The sequence below is a fragment of the Necator americanus genome, chromosome V (genome assembly GCF_031761385.1).
Source record: "Necator americanus strain Aroian chromosome V, whole genome shotgun sequence".
Lineage (NCBI taxonomy): Eukaryota > Metazoa > Nematoda > Chromadorea > Rhabditida > Ancylostomatidae > Necator > Necator americanus.
The window spans coordinates 21,330,723-21,351,485 of NC_087375.1; the positions used below are offsets into that span (position 1 = coordinate 21,330,723).

Below are 20,763 nucleotides of genomic sequence, written 5' to 3' on the forward strand. Positions count from 1 at the left end.
GCTGCCTGGAACGTCACTTCAAAATCTGACTACTGTCCAGTTCTTCTCAGATTCAGAATACGGTTCCAGAAAAGAAATCGAGGAGTTTCTACTTGATCGATTAACATGTCAAGTCTGAAAAACAAAGAGTGCAGAAAGAAATTCCGTCAACGAGTATCTGTTCATGCGTTTGGAATGCGGACCAGGAGGAAGCTTTGTGATGCAGATTCCTCCAAAAAGTGCATCCAGGACGCTGCGAATGAAACGTTCCCAGTTCTAGTGCCGCGAAATAAGTTTGCCTTAGCACCTGCAGAGACAAGATCCACGTACGATTTTGTATGTGCCACCAGCACCACTGGTGATTTCAACCAGGAAATTCGTCTGATAAGGAGGTTGCGTCGTCGGGTGAAATTTAATCGTGAGAATAAGCGGACGTCAAGAGCGAACGAGGTTGAAAAGGAGTGGGAGGACAAGAACCTGGATGAAGCCTATGTTTTACTAAGACAGTACAGCGGCAAAATGAAAAGATGTTCCCCATTCTTCAACACTGCTAATGAAGTCGCTGTCGGCGAGGCAAGTCCATCAATTTGAGGGATCACTTCAACACCTTGCCGAATCGGCTACCCGTATCACCTGCTAAACTCGAGGCTCTGGTCTGTATCCAGAAGATGAAAAGTTGGACACGACAGAGTTAGCGCAGAAATGCTGAAATCTCTGCCTCCATCTCTAATTCGTGAGATGACAAAGATCATGTGCTCAATATGAATCGACGAAAAAATGTCTGACTAGTGGAGACACGCTATCATAAATCCTTTCAACAAGAAGTTATCAGTCGCGAAACCCTCAAGCTATCGCGGAATCTCACTGGTGAGTTATGCACAAACTTTAGTATCTTGGACCGACTTATTAGACATCGCGAAAAACAACTCGCGGCGAGCATGCTGGCGCCTCGTCCTGGCCGATCTGCGATTGACCAGGTGTTCATCGTCAGAAGAGTGATCGAAATTTGGGAGTGGTATTCGGAGTCAATGCAATCAGCCTTTCTATGAAAGCCTTTGAAAGCCTTTATAGCCGCTTTTGACTTTCCTCATCAAGGCTGTCTCCTTAACGCGTTTCGCGCAGATGCAGTACCAGAAAATTTCGTTCGCCTACTTGATGACATGAATCAACAAACAATTGCCGCACTGTGAACTCTAGCCGGTTGTACAACACCGTTTGAAGTGGTAACTGTAGTAAGACAAGGGGCAGTTACTGGACCCTTTCTGGTTAACTTCGCCATCGATGACATCATGCGAAGAACAGTCGGTCAGTGTCCTGCCGACATACTCTCAGCATTAGAAAATATGGGAAACTACCAAAGGGAGGCACGGATTAAGTTGTACCTTCAGAATCAATATCCTTACTTGTCCTGATTAAGGCAAAAAAAGCCAATCTATCTTCTAATCTTTTTGTATAAGTTATGATACATTTTCCTTCCAACTCTATGCATTTGTCCACACTTCCATAGCCGCGTACATCTAGAGAGAACATTTAAATGTCGTGTGACGTTAACATGTGAACCTCTACAGGAACATGTTTGGTTGAATAAGGTGGAAAATGAAAAAGATTTCGATAGATTTCGGTGAAGAATAGAGTCTTCAAATTTTTATTTATTGAATTTATTGAATTTTTTCCAAACTTTTCCAAGCATTCAAAGCAAACTTCCTCTGGAATTGAGTTGCAGGGTTCTTCTGAATAAATGACAAGAGATGTTCAAAACGTTTAGCATCTCATATATCACACGCTAATATCTCGCACCCACCAATAGCCAATAGCATGCAGAGAATTTAGGAATAAGAGTGCTTTTATATTTTGCCGTCATTTGTGGCAGACAAAAGCGATTGCGACAACGATCTCATTCTTCGTCGGTTTTGATTGAGTTGTTTGGGAATCACTTCAAATGCATTTGTGTCTGTTCATTCTGAGGTACATGAACTCCACTGCCTATTTAACGCTGCTGTCCAACCCCACCTTCCTGATATGTTGCATTTGGATCGCAGGTACTCCCATCGACTTCCAATATTGCTGCGTAAAAATGTGCATGTCAGATTCCGTAGATGGCGAGCTTTAGCACACAATAGTTAAAACAGGCAGTTGACACGATAAATAAGTGTGTATCAATCTATTACATAGTAGAAGATGTTCTCTATTCAAATTCCAGATTTTGTCCCGTTTACGCATACACATTCCCCCCACTCCATATGGTGTCCCGTGAAGCAACCATCGCGTGATGGCAGGTCCTTTTTCAGGATGAGAGCAGACCGCCGTTCCCAGTCAGCACTCTCATGATATGATCGAAGAGATATTTTATTCTACTGTTTTATTGTTGTCTTTTGTTAAGGCAAGTTAGTATCTCCCATATGTTAGTGAGGGTTAATATACTTTTATATATACTGTACATCAATGTTTACCTCCAAATTTGCAAAACAGTGAAAGTGATTAGTCCTCCGATTATAGAGGCAGGTTGAAAATTTTCTTTTAAATTTTATTAACTAAACTATCGTTAACTAAACATTTCTTGAGCCATTAACTAAGTTCGCACAACCACAGTTTTTTTTTCAAAGAAAAAGTGAATGATTGTACAGAAGTGTTCGAGTAATCAGTAGGCTGCCTACTTAGGCATCTTATGTGTCGTGCCCGGCACGACTTTCCCAGCCAGCCGGCCGCCGTTCTCGCGCGCCGCGTGGGAAACATTGCCAATGGCAATGTATTACGGTAGCGTTCCCACGCGGCAGCCATATATAAGGGCTGGCACCGAGCAGTCGGGGTTCCAGGATTTCTTTCGCCACTCTCCCGATCTCGGACCAGTCTCTTATTCGCATTATTCGTGGTGTCGTGTTGCGTCGCGTTATATTCCGCCTCGTTCGATAGCCGCACCGCCACACCACCGCAACAACCCTATCCCTGGCTGGCTGTCCACGGGGTCCGAACCGCAACCCTAATCCATCTGCCGCCGAGAACCACTTAACCATCTAGCCATGACTGGCCCCTTTATTGATCCACCTTATTTGTGCGTGCCGTGTCGTGTATTGATGTCATAAGGATAAACCTTAATTGTAAAACCCTTGTAACCGCATTGCACCCTAGGAAACATATTGGGGCGTGGGATCAAAGGGGCAGCCCCGAGGCCCCCAAAGGGGGAGTCGGGGCAGGGGGGACGGGACCCTCGGATCGAGCCCGCAGGGTTCGAAGGGGCTAGGCCGCCATCCGGCGACTAGCCCAGCGCAGGGCCCCTCCGGATCCGGGTAGTCGGCCCTGGGTCCCCCCACCGATGCCTGCTGCTCCTACTCAGAGCGGACCCGGGACACGACAATGGTGCATCGGCGAACCGAGCCCGTTGTCGTGCGCTGGGCGATCCCGTAGGGGCACTCGCTGCCCTACGCTGCCCATGACGTGCCGCGTGCCCATCAACAGTGAGCTGGCACTGCACTCGAGCCTGGGGGTTGGGTTTGCGAGTGCAAGGGTTCATGTGCGAGGGTCACGACTGGGGCTATTGCATCCCACATGTAGAGTACTGAACCAGGGTTACCCTTAGGGTTGGTGGCAGCAATCCTAGGGGTATAATCTCCATAGCGGTAGTTGCCCTGGCACTCCTGCGTGCACGCATTTTGGGATGTAGGCTCCTTAAGCGCCTTGCGGTTAGTGCAGCTTGTAGGAGGGAAGGTGTAGTGGGTCCCGGTGGGAACCTAGGATCGGAAGTCGCACACCACTAGCCTATGGCTCTCACAAGCCGCATATCCGCACGCGCCAGACCGATGATCTACCTATGGCCCTTGCATCCGCGAATCCGCATCCTCATCCCTTCGTTTGTAGTGTTGGCACCTTGTTGTTGTGGCATTAGCCACTCTGGGTCCTTGTGTGCCCGTTGACGGGGTTCCTCTCTCCTGTCGCAGATTCCCCGCCTCGGTGCTGTCCGTGCTCCCACGTCCCAACCACACCATCTTTCACCGCATGTCCGCGCATCGTATATCCTACATGGCAACAGCATATTATATACGACATTTTTAGGTGGTATCACTCTACGATACGGCTATCATGTCTACGCTCCGTGGCTGCAAAGCACGCTTGACCAACGCGATCAACAATTTGACGCGGCTGGTCAACTCGGCGAACTCCAACTACCCGACCATCTTCCGTTCGGACGCCCACCCTGCAGTACAGCTCCGCACTCTCCAGTGTCGAATCGAGGACATGGGAAACGCCAAGATCTCCATTGAAATAGCATTGGAGACATTCCAACAGCGCCACGAACATGCCATAAGCTTTATCGAAAACCAACCAAACGCCATAGAGCTTATGGATGCCTTTGACATCTACTAGCGCGATCACAAAGGTGACGAAATGGAACCAACCGCAACCGCTACCATCTTTGCCCTCGACGATCTTATCCGCAAGGAAACCGAACTTGCGGATATGCTTCGCACCACCATAAGCGCATCCACCACACCACAATATAACCCTACTAACACCACTGATGAGCCGATGGATGTCACATCCATCAGAAACCCTACCCTAACACCACCGCATATGTCCGGAGGCTCATCACCACCATACCCTGCTGCGGATACCATGAATGTACAACTCCGCAAGGTAGAGCTGCCTACCTTTGATGGGGATTTCTCCATCTATTACGATTTTTGGGCCAAATTCAAGACCGCGGTCCACGACAATCCATCCCTATCCACCGCTGCCAAATTTATCCATCTTAGTAGCAGCCTTAAAGGTAGCGCCGCACTTGTTGTACAGGGGTACGACATAACCGATCCCTCCAACTACCACCTAGCCATTGAAGTCCTACGCAGACGGTATGACCGTCCGCAGTTCACCCATAATTTCTTTTTGCAGAAATTAGAGAACTTGCCAGCGTCGTCTGCCGCCGCTTCATCGCAGAGGGACACGTTATGCCAGATCCAAGCATGTATCCTGCAGCTCAACCGCATCGAGGACACGTCAACATCGCTATCGCTCAAGAAGCTCATTCGCAGCAAGTTCCCACAAGAGACTCAGCTGGAAGTGAACAGGATGGAACACCGGTCAGGTACGATTTGGAAGATGCATGAGTTTCTTGCTGGTATTGATGTGTTTATTCAAGAACTTGAGAAGCTTGACGATAGCCACTGTCCTCCACCTAGCCACGATCAACCCTATTCCGCATTATCCACCACATACCGCAACCGCTCACCATCTCCATAACCACTTTATGATCCGCATAGATGTTGTTTCTGCGGGTCGAGGAGCCATCGCTCGACCCGCTGCACCACATCTATGCAGACCTACGTTCGCCGTATGATAGTGCGGAACCTGGACCTCTGTTGGAAATGTGTCCAACCAGGGCACATGGCCAACTCTTGCCGGGCTCCGGATTGTCGTTACTGCCAACGTAACCACCAAGCCATACTTTGTTCGTATTCATCTGTTTCGCGTTTTTCTCGTGATAGGTCTAGGCGTTCTAATGATAATCGTCGTAATAGTCGTAATAGTGCTCGTTATGATCGATATACTTATCGTTCTCCCCGCGGACGGTACCCTTCTAGGGAATCGTCCCGGGAAAGAAGTTCTTCACGCTATTCCTCTTCATCGTACGATTATCCCTATTCACCATCTAGGCGCCACCCCCGCGACAGAGACTACCACCATCAGTCTCATCGCAACCATTCTCCCTATCGTAGATCTGAACGTGATTCAGAGCGAATGTGCCACCGCAACCAACGCCGCCACTCACCGTCTCCATCTTCACCACCTTACGGGGTCAGATTTCGTGCTAATCCGCGCGATAGTCTTTCGCCCGTACGCCGCAGAAACCATTCCAGCCCAGAATCCAGTAGCCATGTCGCCGACACGGACGATGAGATGCATAACACACTTGATTGCCGTCCGGTCGACGACCCTACCACCCTTACCACTTCATCCAACCACCAACGCCCTCTTCTTATGACTGTTAAGGCTCACATTCGTAATCCTAAGACGAAGATCCTTGAAACGGTCAACGTCATGCTGGATTCAGGAGCCCAAAACAGCTTCATAAGTAACGCAGCCACTAAGCGCCTATCCCTTAAGCCCTACGACCACAAGCCGCTGACCGTCATCGGATTCGGAGGTCATCGTTCGACCCAAGAATCCGGTAGAATCCAGTCGACGCTACCCTCTTAGATGCCGCAAACAAACCATTCCCCGTAACCCTACGAACTCAGGAAGTTCTAACTTCCCAGTTCAAACCATATCGTCTCAGTAAAGAAGACAAACACGCACTCCGCACATTCCGCATTAACCCAGACAGCCTTACCATCAGTCGCCACGTTACGCCAGATATCTTGCTGGGTATCGACTACTTCTGGGAGGTCCTGAAAAAGGACCTCCCAGAAGTAGTCGATACCCTTAGGATTGATGCTCGTTAACACGCGATTCGGACCAGTTGTCTCGGGTTCAACCTTTTTTCGTTGATTTACTGAGACAATCGCAGAACCATCTAACCACATTACCATCTACACCACCTCGCTCTGAAGACGACATCACCCGCCTATGGGACCTCGACCGTTTAGGCATAACCGAGGATCCCGATCCCTCTGTCGACAAGGAAGAGGACGCACGGATCCTGAAACGTTTTCAGGATACCGCCCAGGTGATTGACGGCTACTTGCACGTTCAATTTCCCTGGAAGTCATGCCATCCTCGCCTTGCCGACAACAAAATGTTAGCCCTTAAGCGTCTTCAGAGCCAGTACCGTTCCTTCCAAACCAAACCATCCCTATGGAAAGCATATACCGCAACCTTTACCGACTACCTGGAGCAGGGCATAATAGAGGAGGTCGACGAGCACCAGTTCGACGACCACAGAGTCTATTATATCCCGCATCAGGCAGTCATAAAGGAAACATCGGCCACCACTAAATTGAGAGTCGTGTTCGATGCGTCCTCCCTCTACAGAGGCGCACCGAGCTTAAACGACTGTCTCCACTCTGGCCCCGCAATCCTACCAGACATGGTAGGAATTCTTCTCCGTAGCCGCTTAACACCATATCTCCTTATTGCCGACGTAGAGAAGGCTTTCCTTCAGATTCGTCTACAACGTAATCAACGGGATGCCACTCGTTTCCTTTGGCTTCGCAACCCTAACCTACCACCAACTGCGTATAATCTTCGGACCTTCCGGTTTACCCGCGTACAATTCGGTATAACCGCATCACCATTCCTTTTAGCCGCATCCATACTGTATTACCTCCATCTTGAACCATCGAAGCCACTCCATAAGGAGATCGAGCACAACATCTACGTCGACAACATCCTTCTTAGTGCCTCGTCCGAGCGACAAGCCATTAAGAAGTACCGCTCTTCCAAATCCCTATTCAACTCCATGCACATGAACCTTCGAGAGTTCTTGTGCAACTCCAACACCGTTAAGCAGTCCATCGAGCCATCTGATCGAGTCAGGAATCCATCTTCCGTGAAGCTCCTTGGTATTTCCTGGAATTCACGCACCGACACCCTTCTCATACCACTTAAAACCGCATCCGCGAAAGTGTACTCGAAGCGCACAGCGCTCAGTGCATGTTCATCCACCTTTGATCCACTTGGTCTTCTCACACCATTTTTAGTGCCCTTCAAGGTATTCATCCAGGACATCTGGAAGAAGGAATACCGGTGGGACACTCAATTTGACCAAGAAGACCATCAGCGATGGGACGAATTGGTCCAGTAGCTCAAACATCCGTTGCCACCAATTCCACGTTTCATCGCTTCCGCAAATCGCAACACCACTTATGAGCTCGCAGTCTTTGGAGACGCCTCACAACGTCTCTTTGCCTGTTGTGCCTACCTTATTAGCCGCTCACCATCAACCACTTCTTCACAGCTAATCATGGCTAAGTCATTGTTAGCAACGGCTAAACTCCAGATGACTATGCCACGATTAGAGTTGCTCGCATCCCTAATAAGTGTGCGTCTAGCACGCTTCCTCCATCACCAACTCCATCTTAAAATCCGCACCATCCACTTCTTTTCTGACTCGAAGATAGCGCTCCATTGGATCCACTCGTCTCGTCCACTTAAACGATTCGTTCAGAATCGAGTGAACGAGATCCGCACCATTTTAACCACTTTCCACAAGACAGACGTTCAGACGAAGTTCTACTATGTGCAGTCAGACTCTAATCCACTGACTGTGCAACTCGTGGACTTTCGACCGCTGACGCTGTCAACCACATCTGGTGGCATGGACCATCCTTCCTTCGTTCTCCACAGTCGGATTGGCCTAAGGCCAATACGGACTTTCCCCTACCTCAGGATCTCTGTCCTGAGGCGGAGCACGAGTTTCAGGCCCTTAGTGTCCTTCCGACACAACCATATGAATCACCACTTCGCTTCCGTGCCACTAGTAGTTACCTTAAGCTCATCCGTTCAACCGCGTAACCCGCATCCGCAATTACACCCTCAACCTAGCCACTGCTGTTCTGTCCAAGGACGTTTCAGCCTCGGAGATCACCAACGCGGAAACTCTCCTCATCATGGAGCATTACCGCGAGAGTGAATCTACGTTGAAACGACTACCATTGGATAAGTACAACGCTCACCGCGCTGCAGATGGATTGATCCGATGTCCTAATCGATTAGACCATGCTCGGACTTCGTCTCAGTCATCTGCACCTATCCTTCTTATTCCGGAGCACCACTTTGTCCATCTTCTCGTTATGTACCACCACAAGACCAGATTCCATTCAGGTGTTCATGCCACAATAGCCGCTCTCCGCACATCATATTTTATCCCTTCCATAAAAACCACCGTCACCAGGATCCTTCGGCTCTGCACAGTATGTAGAAGAGCCCAAGGACACGCTTACCGCTATCCTGAGATGCCTAGTCTCCCTCCGGAACGAGTCAACCGCTCTAGATCGTTCCAGAAGGTTGGACTAGACTACTTAGGACCACTTTATTATAGAGATCAGCTCCATTCTCAGGCCAAGATTTGGATCTGTCTCTTCACCTGTATGGCAACCCGCGCTGTACATCTCGAGTTAGTCCACAACAACACCGCATTCGAGTTTTTACTCGCCTTTCGCCGTTTCATTGCTCGCAGAGGCACTCCGGACCTCATTATCAGCGACAATGCCACCACTTTCCGCTCAGCCAACGATTCCCTACAAAGCACCATCTATAACCGCAAAGCCAAAGAAAAGATATCCACTCAACTCGCCAACCGCAAGATCAAATGGAGGTTCATCACTCCTCTTTCCCCATGGAAAGGAGGATTTTATGAACGTCTAGTCGGTCTCCTCAAATCCGCATTCAAGAAAGCCATCAAACATACCCTATTACCACTTTCCCATTTAGATTTCGTCTCACCGCAAGTGGAACTCCAATTACCATCTCCACACCACAACCCTCTCTACATCCCTCCAAACCGTCTTTCCGAATGGTATAAGGAGACACTCGCCGTATTGAACAACTTCTGGGACATTTGGTACGAAGACTACTTATCCGCAATATCCGCACGTCACCAACACCGTATCCATCAAGGAAGATCAAGTCCACTCATTCCATCGGTAGGAGACGTTGTTCTCATTGCCGATAAGAATGTTCCACGTGGACAATGGCCTTTAGCCATCATAACCACTATCCACCGCACCGAATCCAACATACCCAGATCAGCCGCTGTCCGCATTGCAAACGGTCATGAGTTGCAGAGAACGATCAATCAACTACATCCATTGGAGATTTCTGCAAAGGAAGACCCACGACCGAAGAAGAGCCGCCAACAACTGCAACCCACACGAATCCAACCACCACGAGCAGCCAAACGGGTACGATTTGCACTTGGTACGAAGCGAGCGTGAGTAGTTACTTGCTCTTAGTATTTTGTGCTTTTTGTTTTCTCGTTTGATGCTTTTACACCTTTAATTTGATGTCTTTTTTGCTTTCGGTGCCATTTCCATTGCATTTTATTCCACTTTACCATTTCCTGTATTGTTGTGTTTTAGCCCTTATTACCACATTTTACTACTTATTCCCATGTTTTACCGTTTATTTCCACGTTTACCACTTAATTACCACTTTATTCCACTATTTTTTGCCCTTTCCGCATCCCTCCGCATCCTTCCGCAACCCACCGTATCCTTCCGCACCCTTCCGCATTAGACCGCATCCCTTCCTACTCTTCCGCACCCTACCGCATCCCTCCGCATCCTTCCGCACCCTGCCGCATTCTTCCGCATACCAACGCACCCTTCCGTAACCCACCACATCGCACCGCATTGGTCCGCGTCCTAATCCGCATCTCTATACCCTTTCGGCGACTGTACAGCCATTTCTTACTCACCCTCGAGTTTTTGCGCTCCAATCCACCTTCTCCGTCTAGGACCAGTATTACGGTAGTTAGCGTACCCTTGTCTGCATAGGTTGTGAAATCCATCTTACTCCTTGGCGTCGCCGTCGCAAACGCACGTAAGCCACCTTTTTCATCCACCTTTTTACTTTTTCGTGTTCACTTGTATCGTACTCGTGTTTATCACTTCTTTTACCTTCTCATCATCTATTGCAGCACCTTTATCATTCATTCCTTGTAACCAATCCCTTCCATCTTTCACTTCTCTTAGATTCTCCCTCTTATCATACCTTTGTACATTATGTCTTTCTTCCTTTATTATTATCATTTAGTTGTTTCTGTTTCTCTTCTTCTTTTATTATAGTGTGTAGTTATATGTTTTTCTCGTATTATATTATTCATTATTTTAGATTTGTAGTCTAACACTCATCTTTTTGAAGTTTTCTCTTATTTCGTAATATCTCTATAGTTATTGCGCAATAGCGCTCCGCCCTTTACTTCCTTACATAGAAGTCATTCTTTTAGGTTTATTCTTTGTTATTCTTTGTCTAATCGTTATCCTTTTCCTTCTTAGTTGCCCTTTCCATCATCCCATTACTAACCACTTTACCACGCACATACCCATCTTACCACGCCACAACCACATACCATCTTACCAACGCATCGTACCACAAACCACATACCACCCTTACCATCTGCAGTCAACCACCACACGGCAACATTCCATCCACTATCTCATCACGACATAATAAACCATCTTCACCACCGCACTTACCACCATACTTACCACCACCACCGTTGTACGGCTCACTTTGTGAGGGAAGGGACCAATCAATGACCCCCTTTCGTTTGCTTGACGCCATCTTTCGACATGGGACTTCCACCCCCCTCAGGAAAAACCCATCTCGCACCACTGAACCCATGTGGAGCCGCTGAACCCATGTTAAGTCGTTGTTGTATATGTCGAGCCGCTGCACATCGCCGTCTCCTCCTATTCAACGTCGTCTTCATGGTCAACCACTTGTCGAGCGAACCAGTACAACGCCACGAGTCGTCTACGTCGTCATCAGGCAAGACCTTTGCCTGCGGGCATAACCTGCCGTCCTGTAGTCTTAGGTAAGCATGGGCGGCAGCTAGAATAACCCGTAGGTTGTGTTTGTCTGACTCGTAGATGACCGGTTCTCGGCAACCATTGGCCCTTCGAGGTCCCACTTGTGGCCAGTACCATCAGGCCTCCATCTTCGCCCTAGCGGTTCTTTTCGGCTGCCCCCAGTGTCGTGCCCGGCACGACTTTCCCAGCCAGCCGGCCTCCGTTCTCGCGCACCGCGTGGGAAACATTGCCAATGGCAATGTATTACGGTAGCGTTCCCACGCGGCAGCCATATATAAAGGCTGGCACCGAGCAGTCGGGGTCCCAGTTTTTCTTTCGCCACTCTCCCGATCTCGGACCAGTCTCTTATTCGCATTATTCGTGGTGTCGTGTTGCGTCGCGTTATATTCCGCCTCGTTCGATAGCCGCACCGCCACACCACCGCAACAACCCTATCCCTGGCTGGCTGCCCACGGGGTCCGAACCGCAACCCTAATCCATCTGCCGCCGAGAACCACTTAACCATCTAGCCACGACTGGCCCCTTTATTGATCCACCTTATTTGTGCGTGCCGTGTCGTGTATTGATGTCATAAGGATAAACCCTAATTGTAAAACCCTTGTAACCGCATTGCACCCTAGGAAACATATTGGGGCGTGGGGGGGGCAGTTCCGAGGCCCCCAAAGGGGAAGTCGGGGCAGGGGGAAAGGGACCCTCGGATCGAGCCCGCAGGGTTCGGAGGGGCTAGGCCGCCATCCGGCGACTAGCCCAGCGCAGGGCCCCTCCGGATCCGGGCAGTCGGCCCTGGGTCCCCCCACCGATGCCCGCTGCTCCTACTCGGAGCGGACCCGGGGCACGACATTATGACACTTCCAGAACAGCATCTGGATCGGCACTACTGTGGAAACACAAGAGAAACAGGAAGATGTGGAAAAAGTGCAATAGATTGAAATATTTATTCCTGCATTCATTTCCATCTAACCATTATATACTTCGTAGACATTACTTTTTCTGACGACTATATTCCAGGTTTTGCTGATGTTGCTTATTTAGAAGTATTAATTATGGCTTTGGTTCCAAAGAAATGGATTCCAATAGAAATGAGTTTCCAGAGAAATATGGCAATACTAGAGAACTCAATTTAAACATGGAAAGAAAACAAGAATCGAATGCGAAGGTTTTCTGAACATTTGATCTTAGCATTAGTTGAACAGAAAGGTCAAGAACTGATCGCATCCATAAGGTCAACTATGGATAAATGAGGAAGCGAACGATATTCTTAGTAGTGGGCAACGCTAACCATTCTTCCATTAGAACGCTTTTTTTTACGCTCTGCAAAGAGTTGGTTTGTTCGTTTGCTAATTTTTCCTTTCATTTCTGTCTACCACTCCGTTCGATGTGCTTTCCTTCAGTTTAGGGTCACAAAGCTACCTCTTCATTCATTTTACTTTATCATTTTAGACTGCTCAGATTATTGAACGTGTAGGAAACCTTCGCATTCTTTTTTTTTCAAACTTAGAGTTGCACTGAGCAGTAAAAGGGACAAAATGTTATATATCATATGATAATGCGCTTAGACGCTTAGACCGTGTGTGTGTGTGTGTGTGTGTGTGTGTGTGTGTGTGTGTGTGTGTGTGTGTGTGTGTGTGTGTGTGTGTGTGTGTGTGTGTGTGTGTGTGTGTGTGTGTGTGTGTGTGTGTGTGTGTGTGTGTGTGTGTGTGTGTGTGTGTGTGTGTGTGTGTGTGTGTGTGTGTGTGTGTGTGTGTGTGTGTGTGTGTGTGTGTGTGTGTGTGTGTGTGTGTGTGTGTGTGTGTGTGTGTGTGTGTGTGTGTGTGTGTGTGTGTGTGTGTGTGTGTGTGTGTGTGTGTGTGTGTGTGTGTGTGTGTGTGTGTGTGTGTGTGTGTGTGTGTGTGTGTGTGTGTGTGTGTGTGTGTGTGTGTGTGTGTGTGTGTGTGTGTGTGTGTGTGTGTGTGTGTGTGTGTGTGTGTGTGTGTGTGTGTGTGTGTGTGTGTGTGTGTGTGTGTGTGTGTGTGTGTGTGTGTGTGTGTGTGTGTGTGTGTGTGTGTGTGTGTGTGTGTGTGTGTGTGTGTGTGTGTGTGTGTGTGTGTGTGTGTGTGTGTGTGTGTGTGTGTGTGTGTGTGTGTGTGTGTGTGTGTGTGTGTGTGTGTGTGTGTGTGTGTGTGTGTGTGTGTGTGTGTGTGTGTGTGTGTGTGTGTGTGTGTGTGTGTTTTTTTTTTTTTTTTTTGTGTGTTTGTGTGTGTGTGTGTGTGTGTGTGTGTGTGTGTGTGTGTGTGTGTGTGTGTGTGTGTGTGTGTGTGTGTGTGTGTGTGTGTGTGTGTGTGCTTTTGTGTTTATATAAATATATATGTATATTTATATATATATATATATATATATATATATATATATATATATATATATATATAGTAACAGTTCACTTGATGTGCGCACCTTGCTATTCAGTAATGTTCGATACATTTTTCTGGACACTTTTTTCGCATGCACATCTTTACTTCCATTACAATACTAAAAGAGTACATTACGAGAAAACCGGGCACAAATGAATTACTGAATGAATCTCAGCGTGTGTAATGGCAGCCACTATGCGAACATCTAGACATATGTTGGGATCCCAAGGTTCCTTCTTTCAAGTGGTTAGCTTGACTAGAGGAAGAAAACACAGTACGAAGTGTATACAGAATGTGAATTCGTAGCTGTAGAAACATGTGCGTCCTCAACACTCATTTTTTGCTTAGATAGAAATGTTTGGACTCGACCAGAGGTGTCTGGATGTAAAAAAGGGGATGGTACAATTATAGACCTACCAACTCCTCCTGCAGTAGCTCCTGTTCCTGGCGCTGCACTACTTCCACCTGCGGCTGTGGTAGCAACTGATATAGTCGTTGCTGCTGTAGTAGTTGATTTACTAAGGTCAATGTATCCAGCAACACACAGCTTCATTGCAGCAGCACATGAGGAACCTTGGTACGTTGTGCATGGGATATAACTTGAGACATCGCCACTGTCCGGCTTCGTACATCTTTCTTCCTTTTCATAAATTGGTTGTCCATCATCGGGACCTCTAAAGAGAGATTATGTCCATTTAATTCACATTTGATTAGAAATAGAATATAGAATATAGATAATAAAGTCAAAATTGCACTACAACGGCACCAATAATTTTTCAATTAAGTAATTAATAACAGTAATTAATATTAATAATGCTTAACAATGAAATAATATAGTAGTAATTAAGTAATTAAGCAATGTTGGAGGTGCACGAACTGGCGATATTTTCAGTTCTAACGTGCAAGTAATTTTTTCAACAGAAGTCGACGTACTTGGCCATGAGTTTTCCATTACAGTTCCTTTGAATGCAACCAAGTTTTACAGCACTTCTATAAGCCTGTTGAAATGCTGGTTATAAGTTGATTGCAGTGGAGAAGCACAGCACATTTTATGTTCATAAACCTTCAGTACCACACAGTCACCAGTACCGTTTCTCTCGTTTTTAATAAGATTCCTAATTTTTCTGCGGAATATAACAACTACTAAGGATATCAGACTGACCTACTGTAGCAGCGCTACCACCAATGAAGATAGCGATGAGAATCTGAATATAATATGTTACGGATACAAAACCAGTGAGTGAAAAATCCACATTTCGCAAGAATTGAGGTAACTTACTGAAGAGGACGGAAACATTTGCCCTGTTTGTAGTGAACTAATTTCTCTGAGCATTTTATACGCATTCGGATCGGATTGATCTGTGTTTTTAAAAATGTAAAACATTGGAAATCAATATTTTCTTTGTTTAACCCCTACTGAAAGTGGCAATTTTCAATTCGTTACTAACTTTTGGCGAAAAAAGTGCGCTGTCAGCTGAACAAGAGATAACTGTCCATTGTTGAAGCCCACGTTCGGAAGTGAGCATTTGAACTTATGCTCTGTAGCCGCGTTCACTGCGTTCATATTAGTGTCAATGCGTTGGCGGCCACGTATATTCTATTAGCCTGACATTTGACTGTCTGTAGTCATTGATTCAAATTTATTTCTGATGCACAATCTACCAACATATACAAAAGTTTGAATTCCATTTTTTAGCCTCATTTGTATGTTTTGAATAACCAAGTAAACTGTAGTGAAAAATCCGTAAGGTTCAGGAAGTAGTCATACTAGATTTCGATTGATTGTGGGCAGTTCTGCAATTGCAGTTGTTGTCATTTGTAAACTAGTGGTAAAGTAGTGTTGGATGTCAAACTTTTGCATATGTCGGTACATTGTGCATCACAAATAAATTTGAATCAATGACTACAGACAGTCAAATGTCAGGCTAATAGAATATACGTGGCCGCCAACGCATTGACACTAATATGAACGCAGTGAACGCGGCTACAGAGCATAAGTTCAAATGCTCACTTCCGAACGTGGGCTTCAACAATGGACAGTTATCTCTTGTTCAGCTGACAGCGCACTTTTTTCGCCAAAAGTTAGTAACGAATTGAAAATTGCCACTTTCAGTAGGGGTTAAACAAAGAAAATATTGATTTCCAATGTTTTACATTTTTAAAAACACAGATCAATCCGATCCGAATGCGTATAAAATGCTCAGAGAAATTAGTTCACTACAAACAGGGCAAATGTTTCCGTCCTCTTCAGTAAGTTACCTTAATTCTTGCGAAATGTGAATTTTTCACTCACTGGTTTTGTATCCGTAACATATTATATTCAGATTCTCATCGCTATCTTCATTGGTGGTAGCGCTGCTACAGTAGGTCAGTCTGATATCCTTAGTAGTTGTTATAATCCGCAGAAAAATTAGGAATCTTATTAAAAACGAGAGGCTCATCGACGTGAGATGTGCTGTGCTACAAATTCGACGGAATTTCTGTACGACACAAACGATATTTCAAAGGTTTTAAGTGGTGAAATAAAAAGTTGCAACCCAACTACAGTCCTTAAAATGTACGTGTTATTGTGTCGCTAGACCAGCTAACCAGGAACCTATTAATGTACCGGCAACGCAGCTGATGTTGGTTTTCAACATAGAATACTCTTCCAAGAAACTTTCAAAAAAAAACGTGTTGGTGTTGAAATTTCACTTCGGTGCATATGGTTTCTAATGGCAATTTCTTTTATGATCTACGGCGTCATCTATGTTTTCAGATTTTCAATGCTGGAATTTTGATTCGACAGACAATATAAGGGGTGCATACCGCACCAACATCAACAACTTGAGATCATCTCTTGCAAAAGGGGACGCAACAGGCAAAAATGGCAAACTCCCTCAAGGAAAGAATATCTATAGATTGGTGAGCCTCCACTTGTTTTCGTAAACCTGAAGAGCCATGAATCACTTTGCCGCAGAAAAGTTTTTAAACTAAGGTCTGATTCCAGTACCCCTTTTGCTGTTATATTTAGGACGTTAAAGCAATAACGACAGAAGTCTTCTTGAGAGGTCTTACCATGGATTACAAAAGTGCGTATGAGAATCTCGTTTTGAAATGACCAAAAGCTGAACCAGACAAGAAACGGGCGAAAGATTTGACTAAAGCATATATAATATACCTCTCTGTTTGGAAAAGAAAGTAAATTCTATTTTTCCTTGACGTTTTAGGACTGGGACTGTATGCTTGAAGTAGAAGCGCAGAAAGTGGTTGACAAATGCGACGCAACTGCCTCAGCCCCCTCGGAGTTATCGATGGTCATTGCGAGGTAAACGGCAGTTTCACGCCCCTTTCTTCGATGCAAGTACAGCATTTACTGCTTAGCACAATTTGCTATAACAAATCTTCTTTCAGCGTTCCAATCACCACTTGCGATCCAATAACAATGATAAAACCCCAAGTCAATAAGTGGTGGAATACCGTAAAAAACGCGGCTGTAGACGGCACCAGCCCCACCTACAGTAATAAAAAGCTTCATGATTTCGCAATGGTACGTTCTGATTAAAGGCAGCATACCACGAATTTGTGGTGGTACGGATCTCAGGAGGAGTATCCGTGTACGGGGTCGTAGATTATGGAGACCAAGGTGGTTCCGCTCCCTGAATCACTGCAAGCAGTCGGCACCTGAATGCTGTTTTGTACGATGCCTTCTACTGCAGCGCGCCGCCCTTGCACGCGTAGCATCCCTTACTGCCTATTGGGACAGTTCGAAATGATTTTCGACTAATCGTAGGGCGAAGGCGGCGCAAGGTGCAGGGAGAGATTAGCGGAACAATCCCCGTCTCCATAATCTACGAGCCCGTATACACATACCCCACCTGAAATCCGCACCATCTCAGATTCATGGTATGCTGCCCTTAAGTGCCTGATGTTCCTCCTATCTTGTCCACTGCAATCAACTTATGACCAGCATTTCAGCTGGCCCATGGAAGTGCTGTAAAACTTGGTTGCGCTCAAAGAAACTGTAACGGAAAACTCGTCATGGCATGTATGCTTTACCCTAAGTACGTCGACTTTTGTTGGAAAATTACTTGAACTGAAAATATCGCCAGTTTCTGCACTTCCAACATTGCTTAGTTACGTAATTGTAGGTTTATTCAAAGAAAGTGGTTTAAAAAAAGTATGCCACGCATTTCCAAAAAAAAAACTACCTTCACCTGTCTTAGATAAAGTAGAGGTTTGGGCGAATTTAACGCCTGTTTGCTTATACCGCACGGTTCATATTTAATTGGAATTCACTAGCCTTTTTTTAAACGTGAAATAGGTGAATATAAAAACTCAGAGATGCACTGGTGCATTTGTAATGTAACTTTGACCTTATAATCTACATTCAAATGTTAATTAAATGGACATAATTTTTGTTTAGAGGTCCCGATAATGGACAACCAATTTATGAAAAGGGAGGAGGATGTACGAAGCCGGACAATGGCGATGTCTCAAGTTATATCCCATGCACAACGTACCAGAGCTCCTCATGTGCCGCAGCAAAGAAGCTGTGTGTTGCTGGATACATTGACCCTAGTAAATCAACTACCACAGCAGCAACGACTATATCAGTTGCTACCACACCCACAGGTGGAGGTAGTACAGCGCCAGGAACAGGAACTACTGCAGGAGGAGTTGGTAGGTCTCTAATTGTACAATCCCTTTTCATATCCAGAGACCTCTGGTCTAGTCCAACCACTTCTATCTACGCAAAAAAGTGTGTTGAGGACGCCCATATTTCTACAGCTTCACAATCTGCATACTTCGTACTGTGTTTTCTTCCTCTAGTTAAGCTAACCATTTGAGAGAAGGAACCTTGGGATCCCCAACGTATGTGTAGATGTTCGCGTAGTGGCTGCCAGACGTGTGCGATGTGAACGAAAAACGTACGCTGAGATTCATTCAGCAATTCATTTGTGCACGGTTTTCTCGTAATGTACTCTTTTTGTATTGTAATGGACTTAAAGATGTCCATACGTGGCGAAATAAGTATCGACCATTACTGAGTAGCAAGGTGCGCACATCAAGTGAACTGTTACTGGATATATACCACGATAGAACTGTAAGTTTGTCTAGAGCGAGTTATATTCGAGTTCAAAATCATCCGCCTATTCGGAACACCAAAAATTAAGACAGCATTTGAAAAAGAATGTCGTCGAACTCCGTAAGGCTCTACTTACGGCGTTTCGTGGTGACGTTGCCATCACTCGTAACCCAAAATTGCTAAGAAAGCCTTGTTTCGTCATTCCACCACTGCGCAGCCCAACAAAAGCAGTAAAAGTTGTGAGTGAAGCATTCGCTTACTACGTGTACAAGCGGATCTTTAAGCAAGTCGAGAGTCCGAATTTGAAGAAGGATACTGCCCAATTCCGGATGCGTGTGATACTAGACGTTTTTCCTTTTCTTATCCAACTGTAAAATCAACAGCAGTTTTCTCGCACCAAAGTACATAAATTTTAAGGTTTTTTTTAAAAATCTTTTCTTCATCAAGTCGGGCTCGGCAGTACCCAACGCCTTCAATGCCCTTTTTTTTGTTGCAATTGTTATTTCTGTCAAACTGAACGTTATAGCAGGAACAATGTGTCCGCAAAATTCGCAAATGTCGACCGATGACGTTAGAAGAGAATTCTTAAACGCGCATAATGGTTACCGGTGAGCGGTAGACTGGACATTTTTGGATTCATTTTCAAAGTAAGGTTTTCGAAAGATTTGTCATTTGCAGATCTACGATTGCTCAAGGTAAAGGAGTAATGTCAGGTGGCATAAGAGCTCGTCCAGCTAGCCAGATGAGAAAAATGGTAGGGAGTAGATTTTGTATTCGAAGAAGATCACGTAATCATCCCCAGAGCGCAAGACTATACTGCAAGAAATTCTTTTCTCAGGAGTACGACTGCGAAGCGGAGAAACTTGCATACAATGCTGTATGTGGCACTAGCACGAATGTCGAAAACCGCATGACGTTCGCAAATGCGAACAAAGATCCTGCTGAGGCAGCTCGACTGGTTCATTTATTTGTAATTTCTTCACGAAACATGACTTACGCATAACTTAGTGAACACGAATATATAAAATAACTATTGATTTTGAAGAAGTTGTCACAGAAGTGACATATACTTGACAAAGTTTAATCACTGGTGAATAATGTGAGAGAATTGATAAATATTTGAAGGAATCGCCAACTTGTTTCATATTTTTCAAATAAGTTGGAGAGGATTTACACGCTTCCGTTTTAGGCCGTTCGAAGATGGTACAATGAAATCCAGACAGGCACCATGGCGCAGCAAGCAGGAGACAAAAACTTGTATTCTGTAAATCTTGCCATTCCAAGGTTTGCAAAGGTGTGTGTTTTGTTTTCACGTACGAACCCATAACGTCTGTTTCAGTATTTCTGTCCGTAGCGAAGAATATATCAGAACTTTTAGGTGGTTTGGGAAACTAATGTTAAACTAGGATGTGCTGTCAGGCAGTGTAATGGCAAGCTGCGCGTGTTATGCATCTATAGCAATAGGTACGCATTGAGTCTGCAGAGGAAGATTTCACTAGTCGATAATGTATAAGAAAAATTTCAGCACATTTGGTGTCAATCAACAGATCTACAAGATGGGTGGTACATGCAATCGTTGTAAAAATGTTTGTGACAACAATACGGGACTCTGTCCTTCGAACTGGACTCCATCGTAATAATAGCGACATCGTACCAAGAGGCATCGTGAATAAAGAGCATTTGAATTTTTTTTGGTTGTAACGACTTTAGAATTATTCCAAAACTTCAGCGTGAACATAGTAGCGGTGAGTTCATCACTAGGAATGCATTGATAAGCATTTACCGAAATTAAGTCCAGATCTATGTTAGCCAAAGTGTTTGTTCATGTTGTAAGAATCTTGTGCTTTAGCTGAGTTTTCTTAAG

The 20,763-nt window shown here is 45.6% G+C and overlaps 10 protein-coding genes across 17 annotated transcripts; 6 read left to right on the forward strand and 4 right to left on the reverse strand.

Moving 5' to 3' along the window:
* Nucleotides 1-105: 105 nt before the first annotated feature.
* Nucleotides 106-570, forward strand: RB195_014692 (uncharacterized protein; the record flags this gene model as incomplete). Of its 2 annotated transcripts, none has more annotated exons than XM_064205066.1 (1): nucleotides 106-570. In XM_064205066.1, the coding sequence occupies one exon, from the start codon at nucleotides 106-108 to the stop codon at nucleotides 568-570; it is 465 nt and encodes a 154-aa protein (XP_064060946.1). The 2 variants fall into 2 exon arrangements, with proteins under 2 accessions (XP_064060946.1, XP_064060947.1); XM_064205065.1 differs by having other exon boundaries at nucleotides 175-570.
* A 3,462-nt stretch (nucleotides 571-4,032) lies between these two features.
* RB195_014693 (uncharacterized protein) lies at nucleotides 4,033-4,272 on the reverse strand (the record flags this gene model as incomplete). Its single annotated transcript, XM_064205067.1, has 1 exon — nucleotides 4,033-4,272. One exon carries the CDS (start codon nucleotides 4,270-4,272, stop codon nucleotides 4,033-4,035), a length of 240 nt encoding a protein of 79 aa, XP_064060948.1.
* Nucleotides 4,054-4,338, forward strand: RB195_014694 (uncharacterized protein; the record flags this gene model as incomplete). Its single annotated transcript, XM_064205068.1, has 1 exon — nucleotides 4,054-4,338. The coding sequence occupies one exon, from the start codon at nucleotides 4,054-4,056 to the stop codon at nucleotides 4,336-4,338; it is 285 nt and encodes a 94-aa protein (XP_064060949.1).
* A 21-nt stretch (nucleotides 4,339-4,359) lies between these two features.
* Nucleotides 4,360-5,211, forward strand: RB195_014695 (uncharacterized protein; the record flags this gene model as incomplete). Its single annotated transcript, XM_064205069.1, has 1 exon — nucleotides 4,360-5,211. The coding sequence occupies one exon, from the start codon at nucleotides 4,360-4,362 to the stop codon at nucleotides 5,209-5,211; it is 852 nt and encodes a 283-aa protein (XP_064060950.1).
* Nucleotides 5,212-5,709: 498 nt separating this feature from the next.
* On the forward strand, nucleotides 5,710-9,845 carry RB195_014696 (uncharacterized protein; the record flags this gene model as incomplete). Of its 4 annotated transcripts, XM_064205073.1 has the most annotated exons (5): nucleotides 5,710-6,115; nucleotides 6,169-6,356; nucleotides 6,479-7,621; nucleotides 8,078-8,222; nucleotides 8,404-9,845. In XM_064205073.1, the coding sequence occupies 5 exons, from the start codon at nucleotides 5,710-5,712 to the stop codon at nucleotides 9,843-9,845; spliced, it is 3,324 nt and encodes a 1,107-aa protein (XP_064060951.1). The 4 variants fall into 4 exon arrangements, with proteins under 4 accessions (XP_064060951.1, XP_064060952.1, XP_064060953.1 ...); XM_064205072.1 differs by lacking the exons at nucleotides 8,078-8,222; nucleotides 8,404-9,845 and having other exon boundaries at nucleotides 6,479-7,714; XM_064205070.1 differs by lacking the exons at nucleotides 6,169-6,356; nucleotides 6,479-7,621; nucleotides 8,078-8,222; nucleotides 8,404-9,845 and having other exon boundaries at nucleotides 5,710-6,168.
* RB195_014697 (uncharacterized protein) lies at nucleotides 6,216-6,500 on the reverse strand (the record flags this gene model as incomplete). Its single annotated transcript, XM_064205074.1, has 1 exon — nucleotides 6,216-6,500. One exon carries the CDS (start codon nucleotides 6,498-6,500, stop codon nucleotides 6,216-6,218), a length of 285 nt encoding a protein of 94 aa, XP_064060954.1.
* Nucleotides 8,520-9,845, forward strand: RB195_014698 (uncharacterized protein; the record flags this gene model as incomplete). The annotated part of the gene is made up of 1 exon (XM_064205075.1): nucleotides 8,520-9,845. The coding sequence occupies one exon, from the start codon at nucleotides 8,520-8,522 to the stop codon at nucleotides 9,843-9,845; it is 1,326 nt and encodes a 441-aa protein (XP_064060956.1).
* A 1,621-nt stretch (nucleotides 9,846-11,466) lies between these two features.
* On the reverse strand, nucleotides 11,467-11,949 carry RB195_014699 (uncharacterized protein; the record flags this gene model as incomplete). Its single annotated transcript, XM_064205076.1, has 1 exon — nucleotides 11,467-11,949. The coding sequence occupies one exon, from the start codon at nucleotides 11,947-11,949 to the stop codon at nucleotides 11,467-11,469; it is 483 nt and encodes a 160-aa protein (XP_064060957.1).
* A 722-nt stretch (nucleotides 11,950-12,671) lies between these two features.
* RB195_014700 (uncharacterized protein) lies at nucleotides 12,672-15,128 on the reverse strand (the record flags this gene model as incomplete). Of its 4 annotated transcripts, XM_064205079.1 has the most annotated exons (6): nucleotides 12,703-12,755; nucleotides 14,249-14,332; nucleotides 14,405-14,505; nucleotides 14,765-14,829; nucleotides 14,998-15,036; nucleotides 15,111-15,128. In XM_064205079.1, the coding sequence occupies 6 exons, from the start codon at nucleotides 15,126-15,128 to the stop codon at nucleotides 12,703-12,705; spliced, it is 360 nt and encodes a 119-aa protein (XP_064060959.1). The 4 variants fall into 4 exon arrangements, with proteins under 4 accessions (XP_064060958.1, XP_064060959.1, XP_064060960.1 ...); XM_064205078.1 differs by lacking the exon at nucleotides 14,765-14,829 and having other exon boundaries at nucleotides 12,672-12,755; nucleotides 14,994-15,036; XM_064205080.1 differs by lacking the exons at nucleotides 12,703-12,755; nucleotides 14,765-14,829 and adding an exon at nucleotides 14,088-14,156 and having other exon boundaries at nucleotides 14,994-15,036.
* Nucleotides 15,129-16,063: 935 nt separating this feature from the next.
* On the forward strand, nucleotides 16,064-20,536 carry RB195_014701 (uncharacterized protein; the record flags this gene model as incomplete). The annotated part of the gene is made up of 13 exons (XM_064205081.1): nucleotides 16,064-16,081; nucleotides 16,156-16,198; nucleotides 16,590-16,735; nucleotides 17,041-17,138; nucleotides 17,225-17,360; nucleotides 17,789-17,874; nucleotides 18,237-18,493; nucleotides 19,426-19,507; nucleotides 19,578-19,653; nucleotides 19,738-19,857; nucleotides 20,089-20,193; nucleotides 20,278-20,363; nucleotides 20,425-20,536. 13 exons carry the CDS (start codon nucleotides 16,064-16,066, stop codon nucleotides 20,534-20,536), a joined length of 1,365 nt encoding a protein of 454 aa, XP_064060962.1.
* Between the last annotated feature and the right edge of the window lie 227 nt (nucleotides 20,537-20,763).